We start from the raw sequence: 23,058 nt of genomic DNA on the forward strand, positions 1-23,058 counted from the left end.
CGAATTAAGTTTACTTAGTTAAGTAAGAGAGGTGACCGTAGCTAGTTTGTTGATGGTTCAGGTATGCCACTAACTGTTTGGTTGTTCTTGTGAATGTGTCGATGAATTAAGTAGTTATGGACGTTGTTATTAGTTACAATGAGTGGGTGTTTGTGAAAGCGAGATAAATGGTTGCTGAATTTTCTCTTAATGTAGATTCAATGAACTGGTATTGTGCCTTATTTATGGAAGTGAATATTCCCTCCGTCCTGGTATTTGTGGTACATGCTTTTAGTTTATATCTTCTGCGATTATGAGTTGCATGTCTCTGGATTGTATGGATTCAGGGTAGGAAGTCACACAGCATTGGGCGATGGATATCAACCGCATGTTCGACATTGAGGGTCATGAGTCCGATGCGGGCAGTTCCGATGAATATTCGGGACATTACCGTGGTACCGACGATGAATACGATGATGTGGACGACATTGGTCCCGAAGCAAGGGAGCAAGGTGCTGCGGATGCTGCATATTGCAAGGAATCTGGTGGGATAAATGACGTGGCAAGCGGTACGACAAGCAGGCAAGTCGTCGCGAATGACTTCTTGGGTAGACAATTTGCGACGGAGGAAGATGCTTATGCTGCATACAAGGAGTTTGCAAAATTGAGGGGCTTTGGAGTTCGGAAGGGAGATGTAGCTCGGGTTAATGGGGTTTTAGTCAGAAGAGACTTTTTTTGCCATCGACAAGGGACAAGACATTCTAAGCACTATGACCGTCCTGAGCGAGTAAGGGAGGAGAGGCTTGAGAGCCGGACGGATTGTAAGGCTAAGTTGAAGATTTATTACGATGTGCAACACAACGTGTGGAAAGTGAGAACCATCATGGACGAACACAACCATGAGCTTGCCCCGGTGATGTTCACACATCTCCTCCCAAGTCACCGGAAGATGAGTGCGGGCGACAAGGCACAGGTGGATAATTTCAAGTAGTTTGGGATCGCAACCTCGAAAATAATGGCTTTCATGGCTGGGCAGTCTGATGGGTATGGCATGCTTCGATTTACGAAGCGGGATTTGTATAATTATGTGCATGGGCAAAGGGTTGAGCGAATATGTGATGGTGATGCATCAGCAACTATTAGTTACTTAGAGGGCAAGGCAAATGCGGACATGATGACGGTCGCACGTTACACACGCACCACGGAGAATCGTTTGGGTAGCTTATTTTGGGCGGATGGTGAGATGATTTCGGATTATCAGGTCTTTGGTGATGTCCTGGCATTCGACTCCACATATCGTTCTAACAAGTACAAGAAGCCATTGGTGGTTTTCTCTGGTTCAAATCACCACAAACAAACATCCATATTCGGGTTTGCGCTATTAGAGGATGAAGAGGTCCGAACTTATCGGTGGGTGTTGTTGAACCTGCTGGATGTTATGGGACAGAAGAGGCCATGCGTAGTTGTGACGGATGGGGACAAGGCAATGCGTGCTGCCATTGCGGAGGTGATGCCGGCCGCAACACATAGACTATGTGCTTGGCACCTAGAAAAGAATTGCGTCCAGAGGGTGAAGGATCTTGAATTTCGCAAGGTTTTTAAGAAAGCTCTGTATGCAAATTTTGAAGTCGACGACTTTGAGTTATATTGGAAGTCTTCGGTTGAGTCGCTCGGCCTAGTTGATAATACTTGGGTTCAAAACACGTACGAAACCAGAGAAAGCTGGGCAATGGCCTACCTACGGGGCACATTCTGTGCGGGTTACAAGACAACTTCAAGATATGAAGGGATAAATGCTTTTATAAAGGGTTTTCTCAAGTCAACTGATAGCATTTTGGAACTCGTACACAGTTTGGACCGGGTTGTAAAGGACTACCGGAATAATGAAGTAACTGCCCAATTCTATTCCACGTACTATACTCCGGTGCTAACGACCGGCCTTGATTCGATCGAGCTTTTTGCATCAAAGGTGTATACACGAGCAATTTTTAGGGAAGTAAAGAAACAGATTAAGGGTGTCGCGAGTTTATTGTTTCGGAGCAGGGACAGCATTAGCACTACTAGTGTATACCAATTTTCGAAGATGGGAAAACCTAACAAGATACACAAGGTGTTGTATGATCCGAACGAGGAAAAGATTGAGTGTGAGTGTTCAATATGGAACAGTGAGGGAATTCCATGTAGTCATATATTCTGTGTCATGAAGTATGAGGGGTTGGAAGAAATCCCGGAGGGTCTTATTCTGAGCAGGTGGTGCAAGGATGCAAAGGGCTGGAGTTCGAAACCCCCCCAAGTGACAGATGGCCCTCAGGGACGCTTGCTCCGATATGGTGCCCTCAGTGGTTTGATGAATTTGGTTGCCAGACTTGGTTCTGAAGATCCCGCGGAGTTTGTTGTCGCTAGGGAAGGCATTGCCACCCTTGTGGAGGACCTTCAACGAAGAGCATACCGCCGGGTCGGAAGCCAACTTGGTTTATCAATGCCGCCAGCACTGAAGGATCCACCGGTTTCAAAAACAAAGGGGGCTCGGAGGAAGGGAAAGGAGGTAGAGCCAGAACCGAGCAGCAAGTGTGAGATACCAACGAAGCGACGATGTTGTACAAGCTGTGGGGTTCATGGTCATACGAAGAGGACATGCACGTGGCATCGGGCCCATCGTGGACCTGACACTGATGGGGGAGCGGTCCCAGGTTGCGCGGAGTGTTCCTCTGGGATGGGGAGTGCCCCGTCTGCAACTTTGAGAGATAAATCTGCTGGAAGATTCCAGGTTAGGGGTCGAGTTAAAAGTGATTCTAAACCTACTATCCTTTGATACTATTAATGCTAATAGCATACCACAACAAAAACATAACAGGATTATTAGGTTCGTGAGAAATTTGGATTGGGTTGGTTAAAAGTTTGTTCGGAACTTACAGTTTGGTTATCTCTTTGTAGTAGATGTTTCATTAAATTTTCACTTCCAATGCTGCATTCCATGCTTAAGAAAATGGATTAGGGTTGGTTAGGGTCAACTGATGTGAGTGATGTATGCAGAATTCGGAGCGCAATATTGATGAGATGGGCGACCTAGGCCACACCGCTTCACTCCGTCGTGAGGGTGCAACACCGGGGTACAATCATGGGTCTAGTGAAACAGAGTGGAACCCCCTAATGGGTGTCGGGGGCGGTAGTGCCAACATCTTCCTCGGAGGGCAACACATTGGACAGTTCTTTGCTTCGCAGGGTTGCTCCGGCCACAGAGGGGAGTCTCATGGAAACGATGTCAGCCGAATGTCTAATCCGACAAGGCACACCAACGAAGAACTATTCGAGCATTGGCTATCACAGGTAGTAGTGGAAAAACCAGTTGGATGTGTTAAGTGATTTCCCACTTATTTTTTTTTGTATTGAGTTGCATGTTTTGTTGAAGGACCGTGCTTTTGTTGTTGATGTGAACAAAATGCCGTGGGCAGGCCATCGTGCAGCAGAAGGAATGGTTGCGTATAAAAGCAAACACAAGTTGCTGGTGAGAAGAAACAGGGATGTAGTTGGGCCATTCTTGCGGATTCCTTAGTCGGTCTTGTTGTGGAAAAAATGTGTTAACAAGGGCATGATGCACAGGTGGATGGCAATTATGACATATGGTAAGGATTCTTCTGGTTAGGTTAAATGGGCTATAACGGGAATAGCTAGTTCTGTGTTCGCTAGTAATGTTTCGGTGTAGCTTTACCCAGCATATGTTCAATGGCAATGTATATGGTGATAAGTTGCAATTGTGAACCTATCCTGCCTGTCAGGACTATAATACCTTTATGTTTGACTTGTTAACCTTTAATTGCACATGATGAATGAGTTGACAATTTGAAAAAACCTGTACATGTGGTTAGTAAAAATCATTGATGAATTTGCATTTCATTTCATTGTTATTTATATCTCCCTGCAGTACCGTGCTCATGAATGAATTAGAACCTGCTGAGAAAACCAGAATGGCCTAATAACCATGTAATAATATTAATCTATTAGCCTTGTTACTTGTTATTAGGCCATCATGCTAACCCAACCATATCACAGCCCAAGAGGAGCAATTAGAAAACCCATATTCTTGTATCTGAATTCAATTGACGATTGTGATTGAGTTATGTGATTTTTCTTTAGTGATCAATTGAATTTTTAGGTAAGTTTATCTATTGCTAGTGACATTAGAGTTCAAGGTAGGTAATGTATTCTAGTATGAACTATCTGTGTTGGTTTGCAGTTGACTTTTTTTTTCTGCACTATTATCTTTCAGGAATATTTAGTAATAGCTTTTGCATTGTCATTGAATAGTTGTTCAGAATACACAGACATTAGTTCATAGATGAAATTTTTCTCTGTGCAGTGCTTTCTCCAATTTAGGCCATGAAATTAACATACGAGCATAGTTGGTCGAATTTTGTGCAAACTAAATTTAAACTTCATTTCATTCTACTTTTTGTTTTTGTACGTGGTTAGCTGCTTATGCGTATTCCATGTTGGATTTGATTTCATTTTATCCTTTGAGTGCCAGTTTGCAGGTGAAAAGAATTAGGGAGATACTGCAAATTTAGTAATTTGGTGTTTTAGAAGAAGTTAACAAATACTATTAAGCAAGGATATATATGGAGATATCTATGCGATTTCTGTGTCTCTTTGATTGAAACTCCTACACCAATGTTTCTTTAATTGATTTGATTACAGTTGATCAAAAAAACAGATAGTGCAGTAGCCAAAATACCTTAGGGTGAGTAACAGGTAGGCTGGTTGTGCTGTGAGGAAAAAAAATGTGGTCATCTAATGCCCTGGGAGGTTTTGTAAAATATAAAATTTGTTGGGTTCATTTATAAATGGAAAGGAGTGGAGAAAAATTTGGGTTGCTTAACTCTGAAAGATGAAAACAAAATTTTCCGTTTTCGAATGGCGGAAACAGTGACTTCCTGTTTTCCCGTTCCTTCTTTTCGCTATTTATCCCATGCTCTAATATTATGTTCACCTTAAATGGATTTTTTTAAAAATATATAATTTAGTTATTTCAATTGTCGAAATACACAATTACTATTGTATTTACCAATTTAAATGGATGACTAATTTTTTATTATTTAAAATAGACTGATTAAGTTTTTTATTATGTAAAATCATTCATCTTTCGTAGTATTTGAAACGATCTATTTATAAGATTTTGGTCGAACTTTAAATTATTTTTGAGTTCACTCTGACCTGATGACATAGAGACACTAAGAACAGGGTTAATTCTGTTTTTATTTTTTTTTGTTATTCTTGTTAATTTATTATAAGTATTTTCTTATTATTATATTTTTCTTTTTAAATTAATTAATTAAAAAATTGATATTAGTTTAAATTTTTATTAACTGTGCTAGTCTATCACCAAGTAAAATATAACAACACTAATGATCTGTAATGTTTTCAGATACTTGTCTTATGCTATTTGCAAAGACTAAATACAGCTAAGTCATTAGACCAATTTAATTAGACTTAATTACTGAAATATATTTGTTATATAATATCACGGTTAGATAAACGTAATTAAATTAGAGAATTGAACTACGCATATATTAATCACAATTTGATATTAGTCAATTCGAAATTTAAAAAAAATAACATATTAGCCTTTTTTAAAATTATTTTTAAGGAATTGTTATATGTTTTGGCCGAAATCAATGCTTTCATGAAGCAATGTATATAATCAACGATTCATTAACAACCGCTTACTAAGAATCAAATTAAAGTGTCCTTTAAGGAGCACATGATCTTTTTACCACCATAGCCAAATCCCAAATATCTTACGACTACCACATAATAATTTTACAAGGTTGTTACTTAGCAGTATGAGATAGTATCACACATAGGAAATATAACGGTTTGCATATACATCCAAAACAAAACTGCTTCAGGTAGAGGTTTTGAGCATAACTTTCAAAGATTACATCATCAAAACAATGCAGATACTAAATTTTCACCCAACTCCAATGCAACACATTGCGTTGGTGTGCATGTTTATGACGGTCTGATCTAGTAGACTGCCCTGCCAACTGGCCAAATCCACGGAACGTACCCAAACAAAACATGATACCAGTAAACCCATTTCCAACCCAAAATGGCTTCAGTCTAGGCTGCTTTCTGTTGCCAATGCCGGACTGCTTTGGAAACAGCATCTTCTCCTAGGTCGTTGTGAGACTTCATCACCAAATCCACTGCCAACCGCATCCTAGTCGCATTGTTGACATTCTGAAAGAGAAGTCAAGCGAATACCGTCGTCATGTCATAATTGGATGCGTCGATTAGTTCAACGTAATCTTAACGAGCTGAATGTGAACATAGGATTAGCTGTACCTGTACCCCGTGATCTTGCCACAGGTGCTCTCGAATCATCCACTGTGCTACCCACACGCCACAGTCCATGCTATTTTGGGAACAATTACCTCGGATAGTTAGGGTTGTTGTTGTTATCACAAGAAGGACCAGACAGTTAAAAAAAAACAAGAAAACCACTTAAGTTTACATAATTTGAAAATGTAGGGGCTTACGAGTCCCCCGCTTGTTGAGGCACCTCCGGCTCCTCGAACTCGAAGGCTGAGAACCTAGGACGCAGCGCCTCAGGCCCCGATAGCAATGACTTTCCCAGCGTCAAACCTTCAAGGTAAAGTGCCTACAAAATACAAGCATAGGTATTAGGTACCATTGATATGAGTCGCCCGTTCGATCTGTGGCCATGTGGTTGTCCCAACAATGCCGAGACTTACCACCCGAACCATCACAGTTTTCCTTGCATCTGCTTCACGCAGATCTCGGAGTGAGTCTAGATACACTAACTTCATTCGCGGGATGTCGATAATCATAAGGTACCAGTGTTGATCACACCACATGGGCTGGTAAACCTTCAAGTAAATCCATAACAATGCTGGGTATGAAATTGCGCTACAAATTCGAAAACAAGCATAGGAGAACAAATTTTCGGCGTCGGTGTACTTACCTTCGTCGTCTGGTCCACCTTGCTGCGCATGTAGTTGTTGCGTATCGACGTCATGTTCGCCGACGTTAGCGAGCGACCACCAAGTGCCGCTTGCTGCGAAAAAATTGAACCCGTTAAGTTGGCATTTCATCCCACTATAGGGCAGATGCTGAGCAGGGTGAGACTTTAAATAAACAGGCAATCAAAGTAAAATGTGATATGTTAATGATTTCTGTGAATGAGGGTCTTCCTTTTGTTGCATGGCCTTACGTAACTGGGTTCACACTACACATGGGTTTCATTTCGGTAGGCAACAGAATATATTCGCAGCAATGGTAGCTTAGATTACAAGTGAGTGATAAGTTATCGATGCAAGGAAATTGGCATAGGAATGGTGGTTTCCATAAATTAGACCGTACCTGGGTCTCAATGATTTTCTTTATGCCACAACATCGTCATCATATGTGTGCATGGAATGAAAGGAAACAGTAATACCAAGTGAAGTTTGTTTGTACTCAGTCAATGAATTTACCATGACCACTGTGGGAAGGAACCAACAACTGCGCTGCGATCCATTTGTCAGCATACGAATAACTACATTCAGTACCTACACATGGTAAGGAAAACACCAGTCATGCCAACTTAAGAAGGCATGTGCCTTGAATCAGGTGTAAAGACCCAAGGGATTGAAACATGAAGATGTGACAGGGACTCACATCGTCAACAACCTCCTCTTTCGGGGCGAGAGTTATCAGCGCTCCCCTACTTGCAAAGCAGTCCCCAATGTCAATAAGAACCTCACTGCAGGTAATGTACAAAGAAAACAAAGCATACATTAGGGCGATATGTTAGATTGAGTTAAAACAGGTGTGGCGAACTCGAAGCCGTGTGATTGCAATACTGAAAAATTGAAGGAGACCAGCATAAATTCGGTGTAACTGGAATGCTTACCTCTCTGGAAGATCTCTGTTGAAAATGTAAGCAGCAACTGCCAACTCCACCCCGGACAGGTTCATATCTACCGTGGGATGGAATACCAGGTTCATGGACTACAATAACCCCAACCAATTACACATGCCCAACAGATAGGAGATGGTGACGGGACACACGAAACTGCGAATAACCTTATCGTGACACATACGTATATACTGACCTTTGGAATGCTGTCCACTTGCATACTTAGTAACCCGCTTAAGTTCACGACCGCGGCAGAATCCGCGGCATGGCCATGAAACTTATCCTGGCCAGACCGCCCGGTTGCATTGATTACAGTTTTTATAGTTGTGTGCCCTTTGGTCTTTGCCACGCCGTCGTCGGAACTAAGATCCACCTGAAACACAATAAACGAAGGGGTGTGCAGAGAACCAGCAATTGAAAACAACTACGTATAACTTGTAATCGATGGAACAAAAGTTTTCAGGTTGGAGTCGTACCACTTCCGGAACACGCTTTGACCGTGGCTCCTTCCAACTTTTGATTGGTTTCCTCGTTCATTTCTTGGATCTGTTGGTGGTAAAGGGGAAGTGATCCATGCTGAATGTGGTGTCGATGACCAGACTTACTTCCGGCACCGGACGCCGGGTATGCTCAGCCCGCCGGCAGGTCTTGCTAGCTTTTTTCTTTGAACGATTCTCTTTGGGTAAGTTGAAATATGTGTTCTTCTGGTTGCAATTGCAAAACCTGCAAAGGCCGGCAAGCAGCTCCCCGTTAAAACCAGGCGACCTCTCCCCGGTTAGCAACCTGATTGCGTCCCTTAGCTCCAAAACCACCGCATCATGTCGAGCTAAGGCGTCCGACAACCTCCTTATGTCGGTCTGCATTCCCGACACACTGCTCACCACGCTCCTTACAATGGGAGTGCATTCCTGCGTGGCATTATAATTAGATATTATGTTAGGATTTGTGGCAATGCAATTCCCGGGTAAATGGAACCTTAGTAGTGTTATCCTCACATGAGGCGGTGCTGTGTACGTCGAGCCACAGCTTGCCGCGGAGACTAGAGGGTCATCGTTCCCCTTTGGAGGTGCCCTGTGGGTACAATCACAATTTCAAGTACTTATGAGCCTCTAGTGGCAGCAGTTATTTGCAGAACCAAATCACGAAGCAGTTAACAACTAACAACCAAATGTCTTCTTAATCACCAGTCAGGGATCCGTTCCAACGTTTTCCTGGCACAGGAGGCCGAGCATCTGGAGCCAGAAGGATGCACCTTAGGAGAGGATCCATTCTGTGGCTTGCCTGCTGATTCGGCTGGCCTTGCTCCAAACGATAAACAACGGGGACGCCTACAATCCAAACAATACTCGCGGTTTAGAAAAATCACTGAAAATCATCAATAAGGAATCCATGCCATGGTAACAAAAAGACAGTATTCAAGCAACACAACATGAAGAAAAGCTACGTACTTAACATCTTAGGACTCCAAAGACCATCGGACGATAGACTTCCAATTTTTACCGAGTCATACAAATATAAACATACACAACATGGAAAGAAGAAACTCACTTAAGAAAACATCATAATTGTCCTCGAACGATTTACGAATTTTACGAAACGGCTTGCTATTACCGCAGCGGGGAGGACACTCATTTATCTGCTTCCTCGAGATCGGAGTATCAATGCAGCGAAGTAAAAGGCGTGGTATCAATGCAACCTTCGGTTGACGGCGGCGGTGGCTATTGATACCAGGTTGGGCAGGTTCCAAGAGCAAGTAGCTGATTCTGTCCAGGAGGAAATTGGGCATGTAGCTGTCGCTGATTTAGGTAGGAGGAAGGGAGAGTCAAGCACCCATGGAGACTGGTCTTACAAATTGGCAGCAGCGAGGGAGAAGAGCGCGGCTTGATTCAGTTTCGTTGGGGTAGCATGTTGAGTCTATAGGATTTGTGAAAAAGAAGAGAAATAAATCGAAGAGAATGCAACAAAAGCACACGTAGGAAAGCATGGTGGGTCAAGAGAAGAGGAAGACAGCCGAGGAGGAGCAGAGACGCCGACAACAAGAGGAGGAGCTGGCGTTGGAACGATGGGGAGCGGAGAGGGATAGCACTCAAGGCAGCGACCGAAAGATGAAGAATTTAGAGTAACAAATCGAAGAACAAAGCAGCGCAGCAGCGGCAGCCATGGAGCGCAGCAGTAGAGGTATCGAGAAAACAATGAAATGGGTTAGGTTCAGGGACGATGAATCGGGTCTGCTGGGGATGGAATTTTGTTCCGGGTCGGGTTTTGTTTTGGTAGTTTGGCCTTATTCGGTTGGGCTTCGGTCTAACAACACGTGGCTGCCTTAAATCACTATATACGCGGGCATCCTATTTCTTGGACCATGACCCACCAATAAATATGTACCCTACCCATCACATTTCTTCCCATTCTTGGGCCACTTATGTAGTAGGCCCACAAAAATGTACAAAGGCTCCACCACCATTATGGATATGTGAGCCCGAGAAATAAAAAAAGTCAAAGACGTTCAAGTCGCTCATTTTGAAAAAAAGTTCTATTGTGGAAGAAAAAGATATGAAAAATAAAGCCCATATATCACTGTTCCCGTATCTGACGGCTTTCCTCTGTGGTGAGATTTCACTAGTCACCGTGATATTTAACTTCACGAGGTCTATGCACTGCAATGACTAGGAAACGTAACTTCTAACCCGAGTGCATCGCTATTTACCTAACCCAACTGGACAAGTAATGTAATGGCCTACGTGAACAGTGCATCCCTCTTGTGAGGTTTCTTTGTGGTCAACGTCACGAGAATAGTCCACCACGAGTATTTCCTGACAGACGCACATGCGAAGCACGTGCTGGTGACCATGTGCGACATGACGGGGCGAGGGATAAAGTCGAAGTACATGAAGCATCAAGAGAAAAAAGCAGCATCTAAGGGGGTGAGCAATGGCGTGGAGAATATACTCACATGGGATCGTACGATGCGTTTGCTGTGTGGGATGAGTTCGTCACTAAGTACGTTGCACGTGTCCAGCCTCAGTCAGCCGTGTTGGGAACGGCCCACTCCACTGCGTGGCCTGTTCTGTCTCATTCCTGTAGTAGATTCCCGCGTGGGAATAAACAGTCGCTTTCAGGAAGGACCTCCCATGGGGATTCAGGCTTTCCTCCACGTCAATGCTTATAACAAGTGGGGTGAAAGCCAAGCATGCCTAAGAAGTTTTTGTGACCCTCATCATACGCGTGGCTAAATTTGTTGAATGGAAGTAGAACAAATTCCCCAATTTACCCTAACTACTTTGCTCTAATGGCAAGACGGATACATGTATGGCAAAACCTAAACATGTTAGTATAACCACCGAAGGGTTTGTGTGTACTTTGCGGTCTTTTTACCATTGCGCTTTACCCAAGAAATTACTGAGACTAAAGCCAGCGACGTCAATCCGAACGTCGCATCATGGTGAGATGAGGGCCATAGGTAATGAGTTGGCGCGAACAGAAAATTTCAAGTGAGGGTACCATAAACGACGTCGTAATTTACGGGGGTTGGCCACGTGAATATACTTGGTCATGTTTTTGGCGAATCAATGATGCTGCTATAAGCCAAGGGTTGTTTAAACCACCAAAGACCAATAGCGCATAACGACTAAACATACTGCACGCTAGGGTTTACAAAAATTCACTGTGTCAAATATAATACAAACTCGGTGTGTTACTATTTGAAGAGTAACCGGACTATTTAGAAGAAGTTGGATATGCTGCTTTGGGTTTCGTAACAATGAGGAACCGGTTCGTAGTTGGGTCTCACGTTAACTGTTTACAACTAAATCCACTAGCCCGGTCGGGTCGGACCGAGAGTAGCATAACTGCCTAACCACAGCATTCACGTGTTTAGGAACGGTGGGTCAACGTTGGCCAAATCACAAACACATGGACACCATTCTGAATATGATTTGCTATGCTGAAGTAACTATAACGAACCAGGTTAGAGTCCGGTTCATGTGGTTATTGAGAAAACATCAGTTAGTCCGGTCCGCTCCAATCCAAATTGTAATTACACACACCATACGGACCGCAAACATTTTGCTATAAATACTACTCTCCCACCACAAACTCTCTCGCAAAGGATATCAGAGTTACCTCCACAACAATTCACATCTCAAACATGCTACTTCATACATGCTACTAGGATGCCAACGGCGCATCCAACAACCATTATGTCAACAGCTGTATCCCCCTCGCGTTGCGAAAAGAAGATCCCCCTCCTACATCTTCACAATCGACTCCATGCATGGGATTGGGTGAAATTGGCAAGAAAGTTACCAACCACGTAAGAAGCAGACTACCAGCATCCTTCCCGTTGTTGGATGTCGCGGCAAATTTCACATTTAGGGAGGCCGCGGCGACTAACAAGTTAGCTACTCTACCAAAGTATCTAGCGACAACCTACACAAGGCAAGGAAACAGTTTCTTCAACTTAACCAAATTTCCATTTTTTTTCCAGTTTTTTCAGCCACACCAACGTAACATGTTCTCAATGTGTAATCACCATTGACTGTTTTTAATGACAATCACACTTGTAGTTGAATAAGTCCTGTGCACATACTTTCTAACGATGAACATTGGTCTTAGCCCTATTAACTTTCTTAATAATTATCACTTTCAAGTGGGTTCACATTAAAAATAACAAACATCTTTGAACCAAGTTTCTAGGCGTGGGCGCGTGGCCCATATCTGTTGCGCAAAAATTAACAAATGTATGCATGGAATCAAGTCCCGTGCACGTGTTTAATGGGAACAACAAAATTACATGTTCAGTTAGGCTGTAATAAGTGTTTAAGTGTTACGATCAAGCATACCGTCCCATGCATGCAGATGCATTTAATGGCGGGAAGGGGAGTTCCCCTTTGGTGTAAGAATGGAATTAAGGTTCCTTTCTTATTGCAGACTTCCCCGTGAAGGTATAAATAAATATTGTTAAATATTATCATTTATCTATTTTTGATTTGAGAGAGAAAAAAAAATATTCATAACATGGAACTGATTTTATCTATATATATAAATGTATATAAAAGAACTAATAATGAATATGAATCAGAATTCGTTTAAAAATTTAATGTTTTTTAGCTAATTTCAACCAATCGTTACTCAATTTATTTACAAGTATGTTATTTTTATTAACTTCGAAACCGTTCCAGGTAAAAAATTGAAAAATTTTATAATTACAATATAATTAATGTTGCCTAACTTAGACTCACATTTTTAACATTTTGCTATTTAAAATGTAAATAAACTTTTCCACTCTCAACTAATATTTGAAGTAAAAAAAAGTTAACTATATTTTACAAAACTAAACATGGATAATTCATTCATTATATTAAAAAGAACACTATGATTATTAACTATTTCCTTGCTAATTTTTAGTATTGCAACTAAGTTACATTTAATGTGTTATATATTATTCGTTACACTCAACCAATTTTTTGTAATGAGAAGTGGTCCCTTCTTTAAACTGTGACGGTGATCTATACTCGATATTCCCCGTTCAATCTGCTACTGTGTTACAACTTTGTTACATTAAAAGAAAAAACTCATGAATACGTCGTTGGTGTACCTCGTAATAGGAAATACGTGTTACACCCAACCCAAACAATCTGATCATGAGAGGGGTTAGCATAAACAATTGCCACCGACATGCTCCTTGTTGCACTCCGATCCCCGTCCGACTTGGCCCGGTGATACATTAACTCGAAGGAGGAGACACGTTAAGTCTTGCTGAAGAGTGTTAGAAACCCCGAGGACGCCATTGTTATAACACTGAACGGCTTCCCCGGCAACGAGCGTCCAACCGTGGAGGTCCATCATGCCGCACACGAGACGTCCGCGCGGGAGCACTACCAGGGTCGCACCCTATGTTGGATATGACCTGGTCAACCATGCAACAGTATGATACATAGCCACGTACTAAGATCATCTTATTTGACCGTTGAAAGAATTATTATGAAAAAATCTAAACTTATTACAAGAGAGACGAGCGAGTTCATGCTGGTATTAGGTTATCCAAATTGTAAAAGGCAAAAACTATACTATGAAAAAAAAAAAAAACTAAGGTTGTGAGAATCAAACCGGTTATCGAACCGGTCAAGTGATTGGTTCAATAATTTAACTGAGGTCAAACCGTGGTTGAACCGTTTTAATTCAATACATATTAAATTTATTAAATTTTAATATACATATAGATATTCTCCAAATACTAAAGCAGTAACTAGGTATTATCATTTGTACATTTCAGTGTAAAAGAGTCATGCATATCATAATTAAATCATTTTTCTCTTATATTTTCAAATTCTCTTTCACTCTATGACTTGTTGGCTCTTGCACAACAATAACCTGGTGTTGTTGCTGCATAATTCTCCTATTCAATTTCATTATCTAAGAACAATTCCTTTACCTCTAATGATATTCTTGGCAACAACATACACTTGCTTTTGGAGGCTAGAACCTAGCATATCAAATTCAACAAGCACAAAAAAGAATTCTGAACAACAATTCCTTTACCTCTAATGATATTCTTGGCACGGGTATGTTCGCTATTCGCAGAGCGTGTTGCTTGACACAGAGAGATGTGGCTCGAAGACAAAGGCATTTTGACGACGACAAAGAGGCGGGCTTCACAGCGAGCACCGAGACAGTTAGGAGAAAAGTGGCGGCAGCTGAGACTGAGAGTGAGAGAGACACTGAAACAATGAGAAGAAGCCATGCACATCAACCTCAGACACAGCCCCACCGCCTCCTTCCTCCGCCACTTCCGAGGGCTCTGCTCATTCTTCCGCTCCTCTCCAAAGCTGCCACCTTTGAAATTAGGGATTTTTCTAGTAAGAGTGAGATTGAGAGTGAGCGAGAAGGGAGAAGGGGCATTTCGGGGGTCTTAACGCGTTTCATTTTTTTTGTTTTTTTTTTTTTTAAAAAAGTAAATCCAAAACTGCACCGTTTTGATGTGAATGAAACAACCGGACCTTCAAATAAACTGACCGGTTCAACCGGTTAACCACCGAGTTGACCGGTTTTTTCAGCAATTTTTTACAAACTGGTTTTTGGCGTTAACCGGACCGGCCAACTGGCCGGTTCCCGGTTAACCCGGTCAAGCCAGCCGGTCAAGTCCAACACAATAAAAAACCGACCGGTTTACACCCTACATCTAACATCCTTCCTCTTGAGTGAGCAAACCCCAGATGCAGTTATAGTCAGCGACAAACCCCAAATTCATGAACCTTGAAGTTTTCTCGCAAACAGTCTGGTTGAACCGTTCTCTGCCGATTCTACGAAGTTTTCGCATGCTTCGACTGACTTTGATCGGTTCTAACCGACTTTGACCGGAATCGTTCCTTACACATCTTTGGGTTTTGTTTCATGATCCTATGTAGATTCCCTTGCAAGTTTTGTTAGCACTCGGGTGTTGAAAGCTGCGATGAGTCCTGCTCAAATTCGAATTTGGCCAGAGTATGGATTAGTCCCAGCTAGGATTTGGTAGATCCTATTCAAAACATTGGTGTATGTAACTCGGCGAAAAAGTTAGTCCTATTTGATCAGCATTGTGACAGAGAGTAGATGTACGCTACATTGCAATTACTACCTAAACCAAGATACATCTACGTTATACTTATACTGCTCTATTCCCTATCTATTTCTGTTGCTCAGAAGACAAAAATAAACTGTCCATAAACCCAACAGGAGACAACATTAACAAAAATCTCCTAACTTCCTTTGAAAAGGGAACAAGTCAGATTAATAAGAAAGGGAGGCTAACTGCTTACATATAGCCGCCTCTTCTCTTAAGCACTGATAGCCATCAAAGTTTAATTTTAATACACTGACTCACTCAAACATTTTGTATAGTGGTTCAATTGCATTCTTCCATTTACATGACTATTCATACTATTAACGTCAAATATAATTATTTCTCCTGACATGTCGTTACACACTTAAATGCACATGAAATATATTAATCGTAAAATACTTTTATATTCTCTTAGAACTAAATAAAAGGTTATTTCAGTATTGTTAATATTAAATTTGAATTCATAATTGCTGATAAAATCTTTAACCTTCGGTAATAATTTAGTATTTTTTATATTAATTCTAAACGGACTATGTTACTGCCTTAGGAATAAACTAAAACCCATATCAATTTTTAAAATTCCAATCTTCGAATATTGTTTTCTTATTTTGAAAAATAATTCGCAACTTTGACTATTTTATCTTCGATATCTAAGAAAAATGGATTCTGTCGGTTCAACAAGTAACTTATCGGTTAAAACAAAAAAATTATGAACCAATAGCTTTGTCGATTCAACCCTTTCATCTACGATTCAACCCACTCTACTAACCGGTTTATCGAATCCCGGTTTAATATTAACGGACTTCGGAATACGAATTTCGGTTTACAAATTCGGGTTCCAAATACACATCTCATTCTACACGGTTCAGGGTTCACGGTCCAACATACAGGGTCATGGTGTTCTTTCAACAAACGGGATAAACAAATCAACTGCGATTTCAGATTTCAGGTAGGGTGTTCACGGAATTTGGTTCTCTGGGTCACACAACATGGTTCGCCGTTTTCATGGTTAGGATTTTCTAGGTTTGACATTCGGGGTTCAGCTTCCGAAATTTCTCTCGTTGTGTACTGTCCCAGAAAAGAATAAGCAAATCAACTGAATTTTTACAGTTCAGGATTCCTCTCCTACGAATTTGTATATAGCATTTCGTCTCTCACGGATATACGAATTCCTATTCGTGGATTAGGGATACGGGTTCTGTTTCTTAATTTTAAAAGAAAAAATTTAATTTTTATTATTATAAAAAATATCCGACGACCCAGTTTGATCTTTCGAATTACTAACATAAAATATAAATTACAAATTATATATAGAGTGGGAAGAGTAGAGAGAAATAGAAAAAGGGAGAGAGATACATGAGAGAATTTAAGAAGTGAGTTTATTAATTTTCGATGTACATGTTTTTTGTCAATTTGAATAACAGAACGTCATCTGACACATTTAGTTGTTAATTTGAATTCAATTACAATGAAAAATGACAGGTGACACATTTTAGTTGTAAAATTATATATATACAATAGACAAGAATGTATCAAGATAATGTTATGTTAATGGCCCAGTTTTCACCCGATATTTACCTGGTATAATCGTGGCCCGAAAGAGTCTAGGTTTCATCGGGTCTCAGGCCGAGTTCGGGTATCACAAACAGGCCCCGTGTAGAACCTATGCACAATTACTCAAGAGGGGGGGTGAATTGAGTATTGCAACAACAATGAATCTTTTTGCGAAAGTTAAAGACAATATACAAAAGTGTTATTGTACTAGTATTTTTCCAAGAGCTTAACTCAATTGCTAAGCATTTATAAGGAGCTTTTACTTTCCAATAGACACCAACTCAAATAAATTGATCAAGCTTTTCACCAATCGGACTTAAGCTATTCCTTAAGTACTTACGAAGCTACTTTTCGATCACAATTTATTTGCTCAAAGGTAAAAGACAATAATATAGAAGAGATGAGTTTGGAGAGATGCAAACGCTATTTAGAGTGGTTCGGCACAATCCTTGTCCTACGTCCACTTTCTTTCTCAATCGCTATTGAGAAGTTCCACTATTGCCAAGCTTCAAGGTGCTCGCGCAAAACCTTTTACAATCCGAGTCCTTAGTTTCTAACACCTCACGGTATATGATCACCACTCGTATACTAACCCACTCCACTTAGAGATTCCTTCTCTAAGATTTGCCTTGAGTACTTAGTATACTTCTTTGGTATCCTCACCGACTATAGTGTTTATAACTCTTGACTCAACCTTGGAGATCACACTCCAATTTACAAAGTGTTACAAGAAAACAATTCTCAAAGAATTGTTGAGATGAAATGAGTACTCTCTAGAAGAGTGTATGATTACAAGTTTAGCACTATTGAACCAATTGATATTGCTCTCTCAAATTGTGTATTATAACACCTTAAAAATGTGTAGAATGAAAGAATATGAACAAGATAGTTTGCAAATACTCACATGTATGAAATAAGGCTTCAATCCATCTATTTATAGACTCCCCAAACCTTAGAAACGTTGGGGAGTTAATAGGATGGAGCCGTTTTGTTAAAACTAGCCGTTTTTTATGTTTTTGAATCATTTGCATCGATGCATAACACTTTGCATCGATGCAAATGTGTCTTTGAAGCTGAAATTTGAATTTTCAGCTAGGTTGCATCGATGCAAACATCTTTGCATCGATGCAAAAAGTCGTTGCATGCTTTGCATCGATGCAAGATGAGTGTGCATCGATGCAAACCTTAAAGAATGGCTTAAAATCACTTCAAAATACTTAGGATTGATCTCAAACTTGTTGGAGTCAATTCCTATGCTTTTATACCTTTGAAAACAAGTTTTTAAACCATTTGGCTAGCATCGAATTGCAAGATGTGCATCAAAATATTTTGTGAGTGTGTGTTGAGAGATTTTAGCAATTGGTTCTTAACAAGAAGTTACCTAAGTCCTAAGACACTATACTTGTCTTCAAATGTTGTGGACTTGAGTTTCTTGTTGTTGTTGTGTTGCTTTCAACTCTTCATTCCTCAATGTTGAATGTTGGTTGATCTTTCAACATGCTTGTTCATTCAAGTTGTTTGTTGGTTTGTCTTTCATGTCGTTTGTTGGTTTGTCATTCATCAAAACCTACGAATACAAACTTCGCATACAAGCAACATGATTTACAATTTTCCCCTTTTTGATAATGACAAACCAATTTTGAGGATATGCATTTATAAATGATTTTGAAAGCAACAATAATGCACTTTGTTTTATAGAAAGCTTTGGAGAAGACTTCACAAAAAAAAATTTTGCAGGAGTTCCCCCTAAATATGTGCATTTGTTCCCTTAAAGGGCGTTTATCAAAGAAAACGATTTAGATATCAAAGTTTTTGCTTAGCGGAAGTCTTTTTGAAATCATTGTTTCGCAAACTTATTTCTTCTTTTCAAATCCTCAAACTTCTTCTTTTTCAAGAGTTCAAAATTTCAAATATCCTCAAACTTCTCTTCCCCCTAAATATGTGCATTTGTTCCCTTAAAGGGCGTTTATCAAAGAAAACGATTTAGATATCAAAGTTTTTGCTTAGCGGAAGTCTTTTTGAAATCATTGTTTCGCAAACTTATTTCTTCTTTTCAAATCCTCAAACTTCTTCTTTTTCAAGAGTTCAAAATTTCAAATATCCTCAAACTTCTCTTCCCCCTTTTGACATTATCAAAAAGAAAGGAGTTTGAAATGTGTCATAGAAGCATGCATAAAACAATGAATTTTTTTTTTTTTTAAGTTCAATATCTCTATTAATTTCAAGGATGAGATATTCCCCCTTTCAAAAAGAATTTGATTTCCTCTTTTTATATATAACAAGCATGCATAATTCCCCCTAAAGAAGTGAAATATATTAAAGCATGCACATTAACTTAAAATAGGGGTACCAAGCCTATTTTGAGTTATTCACCAAATAAGCATACAAGCATTAATCATTAAACAAAATTATGAAGGAAATATCAAAGTATTTAAACCATAATAGAAATCCTTAGCTTACTAGGAGTTAGTTTAACAATTCATATAATCAAATAAACATAATATAAACTTCAATTTGTTGATCCTCCATTGTTTATAATCTTCAAATTCTTCAATCTACCTCAAGATTAATCACTCATTCATCAACTCATAAACCTACAAAACAATGGCTAATTAGATATCTCCAATGCTTAAGTTAGTAAGAGATACAAAAATAGCAATATAAATGCAATGAATTCAAACAAATCATATTAGATTAGAATCCAAGATACCAAGTTCATTTCGGATGTTAAAAAAACTTTCTTTACATAAAGGTTTAGTGAAGATGTCCGCTAGTTGTTTACTAGTTTCGACAAATTCAATAACCACATCACCCTTTTCAACATGGTCTCTTATGAAGTGATGTCTAATCTCAATATGCTTGGTTCTTGAATGTTGAACCGGATTCTTGGTTAAATTTATTGCACTAGTATTATCACATTTGATAGAAATGTGATCAAGCATGAGTCCATAGTCCACAAGTTGTTGTTTCATCCATAAAATTTGGGCGCAACAACTACCGGCGGCTACATACTCGGCTTCGGCGGTGGACAAGGCTACACTTGTTTCTTACTATGCCATGAAACAAGAGAGTTTCCTAGCAAGTGACAAGTGCCGCTAGTGCTTTTCCTATCCAATTTGCAACCGGCAAAATCGGAATCGGAATAACTAATCAAATCACAAGTGGATCCTTTTGGATACCACAATCCAACATTTAATGTTCCTATGAGATACTTCAGAATCCTTTTCACCGCACTTAAGTGAGATTCCTTAGGATTAGCTTGGTATCTCACACACATGCATACACTAAACATGATATCTGGCCTACTTGCCGTTAGATAAAGTAATGATCCTATCATGCCTCTATACTTCTTTACATCTATGTTTTTACCTTGTTCATCTTTGTCAAGGTAGCAAGTAGTGCTCATTGGTGTGTCCATTGCCTTAACATTGTCCATTCCAAATCTTTTGAGCAATTCTTTGCAATATTTGGTTTGGCCAACGAAAGTTCCTTCTTTTCCTTGTTTGATTTGAAGACCAAGGAAGAAGTTGAGTTCGCCCATCATGGACATTTCAAATTCACTTTGCATGAGGTTTGAGAAAAACTTGCAAAGTGATTCGTTAGTTGAACCAAATATTATGTCATCGACGTAAACTTGTACCAAAAGGATATTTTTGTTTTCAATCATGATAAATAAAGTTGTATCAACCTTCCCTCTTCTAAAACCCTTTTTCTATTAAAAACTTGCTCAAACGTTCATACCAAGCTCTTGGAGCTTGTTTAAGACCATAAAGAGCTTTCTTGAGTTTAAAAACATGATTAGGATTTTCATAATCCTCAAAACCGGGAGGTTGTTCAACATATACTTCTTCTTGAATGAAACCATTAAGAAAGGCACTCTTAACATCCATTTGATAAAGTTTGAAGTTATAAGAGGATGCAAAAGCAAGTAACATCCTAATAGCTTCTAATCTAGCTACGGGAGCATAAGTTTCGTCATAATCAATGCCTTCCTCTTGATTATAACCTTTAGCTACTAATCTAGCTTTGTTTCTAACAATTGTACCATTTTCATCGAGTTTATTTCTAAAAACCCATTTTGTTCCTACAATTGTTTGATTACTTGGTTTATGCACCAATTCCCAAACGTCATTTCGTTTGAATTGGTTAAGCTCCTCTTGCATTGCCATAGCCCAATGTTCATCATCAATTGCAGACTCAATGGTAGATGGTTCAATTTGAGAAACAAAAGCACTATATGTAAATAAATTTCTAAAAGTAGATCGAGTTGTTACCCCTTTCGAAACATCACCAATGACGTTGTCTAGAGGATGATCCTTTGAAGTACGCCAGTCCTTTGGAAGTGCATTTATTTGTGCGTGTGATGGTTCAATTTCTTCAACTTGAACACTATCCTTTGTTGAGCTTGTAGAGGCTTCATTTAAATCTTTTTCTTTGTCTTCACCATTCAAATTTAGTGAATCAAAGTTTTCTACATTTTCATCAAAATCTTTTCTAGCACAACAATGGTTAGTTTCATCAAAAGCGACATGAATACTTTCTTCCATAGTCATGATGCGTTTATTATATACTCTAAAAGCTTTGCTAGTTAAAGAGTAGCCTAAGAAGATTCCTTCATCAGCCTTAGCATCAAATTTGCCTAAGTTATCTTTTCCATTATTTAGAATAAAGCATTTACAGCCAAAGACGTGAAGGTGGGAAATATTTGGCTTTCTTCCTTTGTACAATTCGTACGGTGTTTTCTTAAGAATAGGTCGAATGATAATCCTATTCATAACATAACACGCGGTACTAACCGCATCCGCCCAAAAGTACTTAGGAATATTAGCCTCATTGAGCATGGTTCTCGCCATTTCTTCTAAATGACGATTTTTCCTTTCAACCACACCATTTTGTTGTGGTGTTCTAGGAGAGGAAAAATTATGCTCAATGCCATTTTCTTCACAAAAAGTTTCAAAAAGATTGTTTTCAAATTCTCCACCATGATCACTTCTAATAGATGATATATGCAAATTCTTTTCATTTTGAATAACTTTGGCTAATATTTTGAATGCTCGAAATGCATCACTCTTGTTTGCTAGGAACAAGGTCCATGTAAATCGAGAGTAATCATCAACAATAACTAAAGCATAGTAATTGCCACCAAAGCTCATAGTCCTAGAAGGACCAAATAGATCCATGTGCAAAAGTTGTAATGGCCTTGTTGTTGAAACAATGTTTTTGGATTTAAAAGAGGCCTTTACTTGTTTTCCCTTTTGACATGCGTCGCAAAGGACGTCTTTTTGAAAACGTAGCTTTGGTAAGCCAATTACTAACTCTTTAGAGACCAACTTGCCAAGATGGTCCATGTTAGCATGAGCTACTCTACGATACCATAACCAAGTTTCATCATTTTTACTAACAAGGCATTTCACATCATTTGAGGAAACTTCATCTAGATTAATCATGTATACATTGTCAACATGGTGCCCAATTAGCACAATTTCATTAGTGTCTTGCCTTTTTATCAAACAACATTTTGAATCAAAGGTGACTAAGTTTCCTTTGTCACAAAGTTGGCTAACACTAATGAGATTATGTTTGAGACCTTTGACAAGTATAACATTATCTATGGAGGTAGAAGAATTTTTACCAACTTTTCCAACGCCGATTACTTTGCCGGTGTTGTTGTCTCCATAGATCACGTTTCCTCCGTTTGTAGGCTCTATTGCGGTGAACTTTGATTCATCGCCGGTCATGTGTTTGGAGCATCCACTATCAACATACCAATTTGTATCCTTAGCTCCAACACGTACCTTTTCTTCGCTTGCCATTAAGCAAAGATTTGCAACCTCGTCGTCATCGGAGTCGGATTCATCCTCGTTCTCCCATGATATGTATGCTTTCTCCTTCTTCTTAAATTTCTTGTTTTTGTCCTCCTTTTGAAGTTTTGGACAATTGGGTTTAATGTGTCCAACTTCTCCACACTCATAGCATTTTGGTACCTTTGTTTTTCTCTTGAAGTTTT

At 39.6% G+C, this 23,058-nt stretch overlaps 1 protein-coding gene across 8 annotated transcripts; it reads right to left on the minus strand.

Moving 5' to 3' along the window:
- Nucleotides 1-5,703: 5,703 nt before the first annotated feature.
- On the minus strand, nt 5,704-10,114 carry LOC112747888 (uncharacterized). Of its 8 annotated transcripts, XM_072218575.1 has the most exons (13): nt 9,449-10,114; nt 9,066-9,228; nt 8,896-8,971; nt 8,377-8,808; nt 8,085-8,273; nt 7,895-7,992; nt 7,660-7,744; nt 7,476-7,550; nt 6,965-7,057; nt 6,735-6,869; nt 6,519-6,640; nt 6,325-6,394; nt 5,704-6,219 (listed from the first exon to the last, which is right to left on the minus strand). In XM_072218575.1, the coding sequence occupies exons 5-13, from the start codon at nt 8,118-8,120 to the stop codon at nt 6,100-6,102; spliced, it is 834 nt and encodes a 277-aa protein (XP_072074676.1). In that variant the 5' UTR covers nt 8,121-8,273; nt 8,377-8,808; nt 8,896-8,971; nt 9,066-9,228; nt 9,449-10,114; the 3' UTR covers nt 5,704-6,099. The 8 variants fall into 8 exon arrangements, 6 of the variants coding, with proteins under 6 accessions (XP_072074676.1, XP_072074678.1, XP_072074679.1 ...); XM_072218577.1 differs by having other exon boundaries at nt 8,085-8,808; nt 9,085-9,228; XM_072218578.1 differs by having other exon boundaries at nt 6,331-6,394; nt 8,085-8,808.
- Between the last annotated feature and the right edge of the window lie 12,944 nt (nt 10,115-23,058).

Source organism: Arachis hypogaea, chromosome 15, assembly GCF_003086295.3.
Source record: "Arachis hypogaea cultivar Tifrunner chromosome 15, arahy.Tifrunner.gnm2.J5K5, whole genome shotgun sequence".
Taxonomy (NCBI): domain Eukaryota; kingdom Viridiplantae; phylum Streptophyta; class Magnoliopsida; order Fabales; family Fabaceae; genus Arachis; species Arachis hypogaea.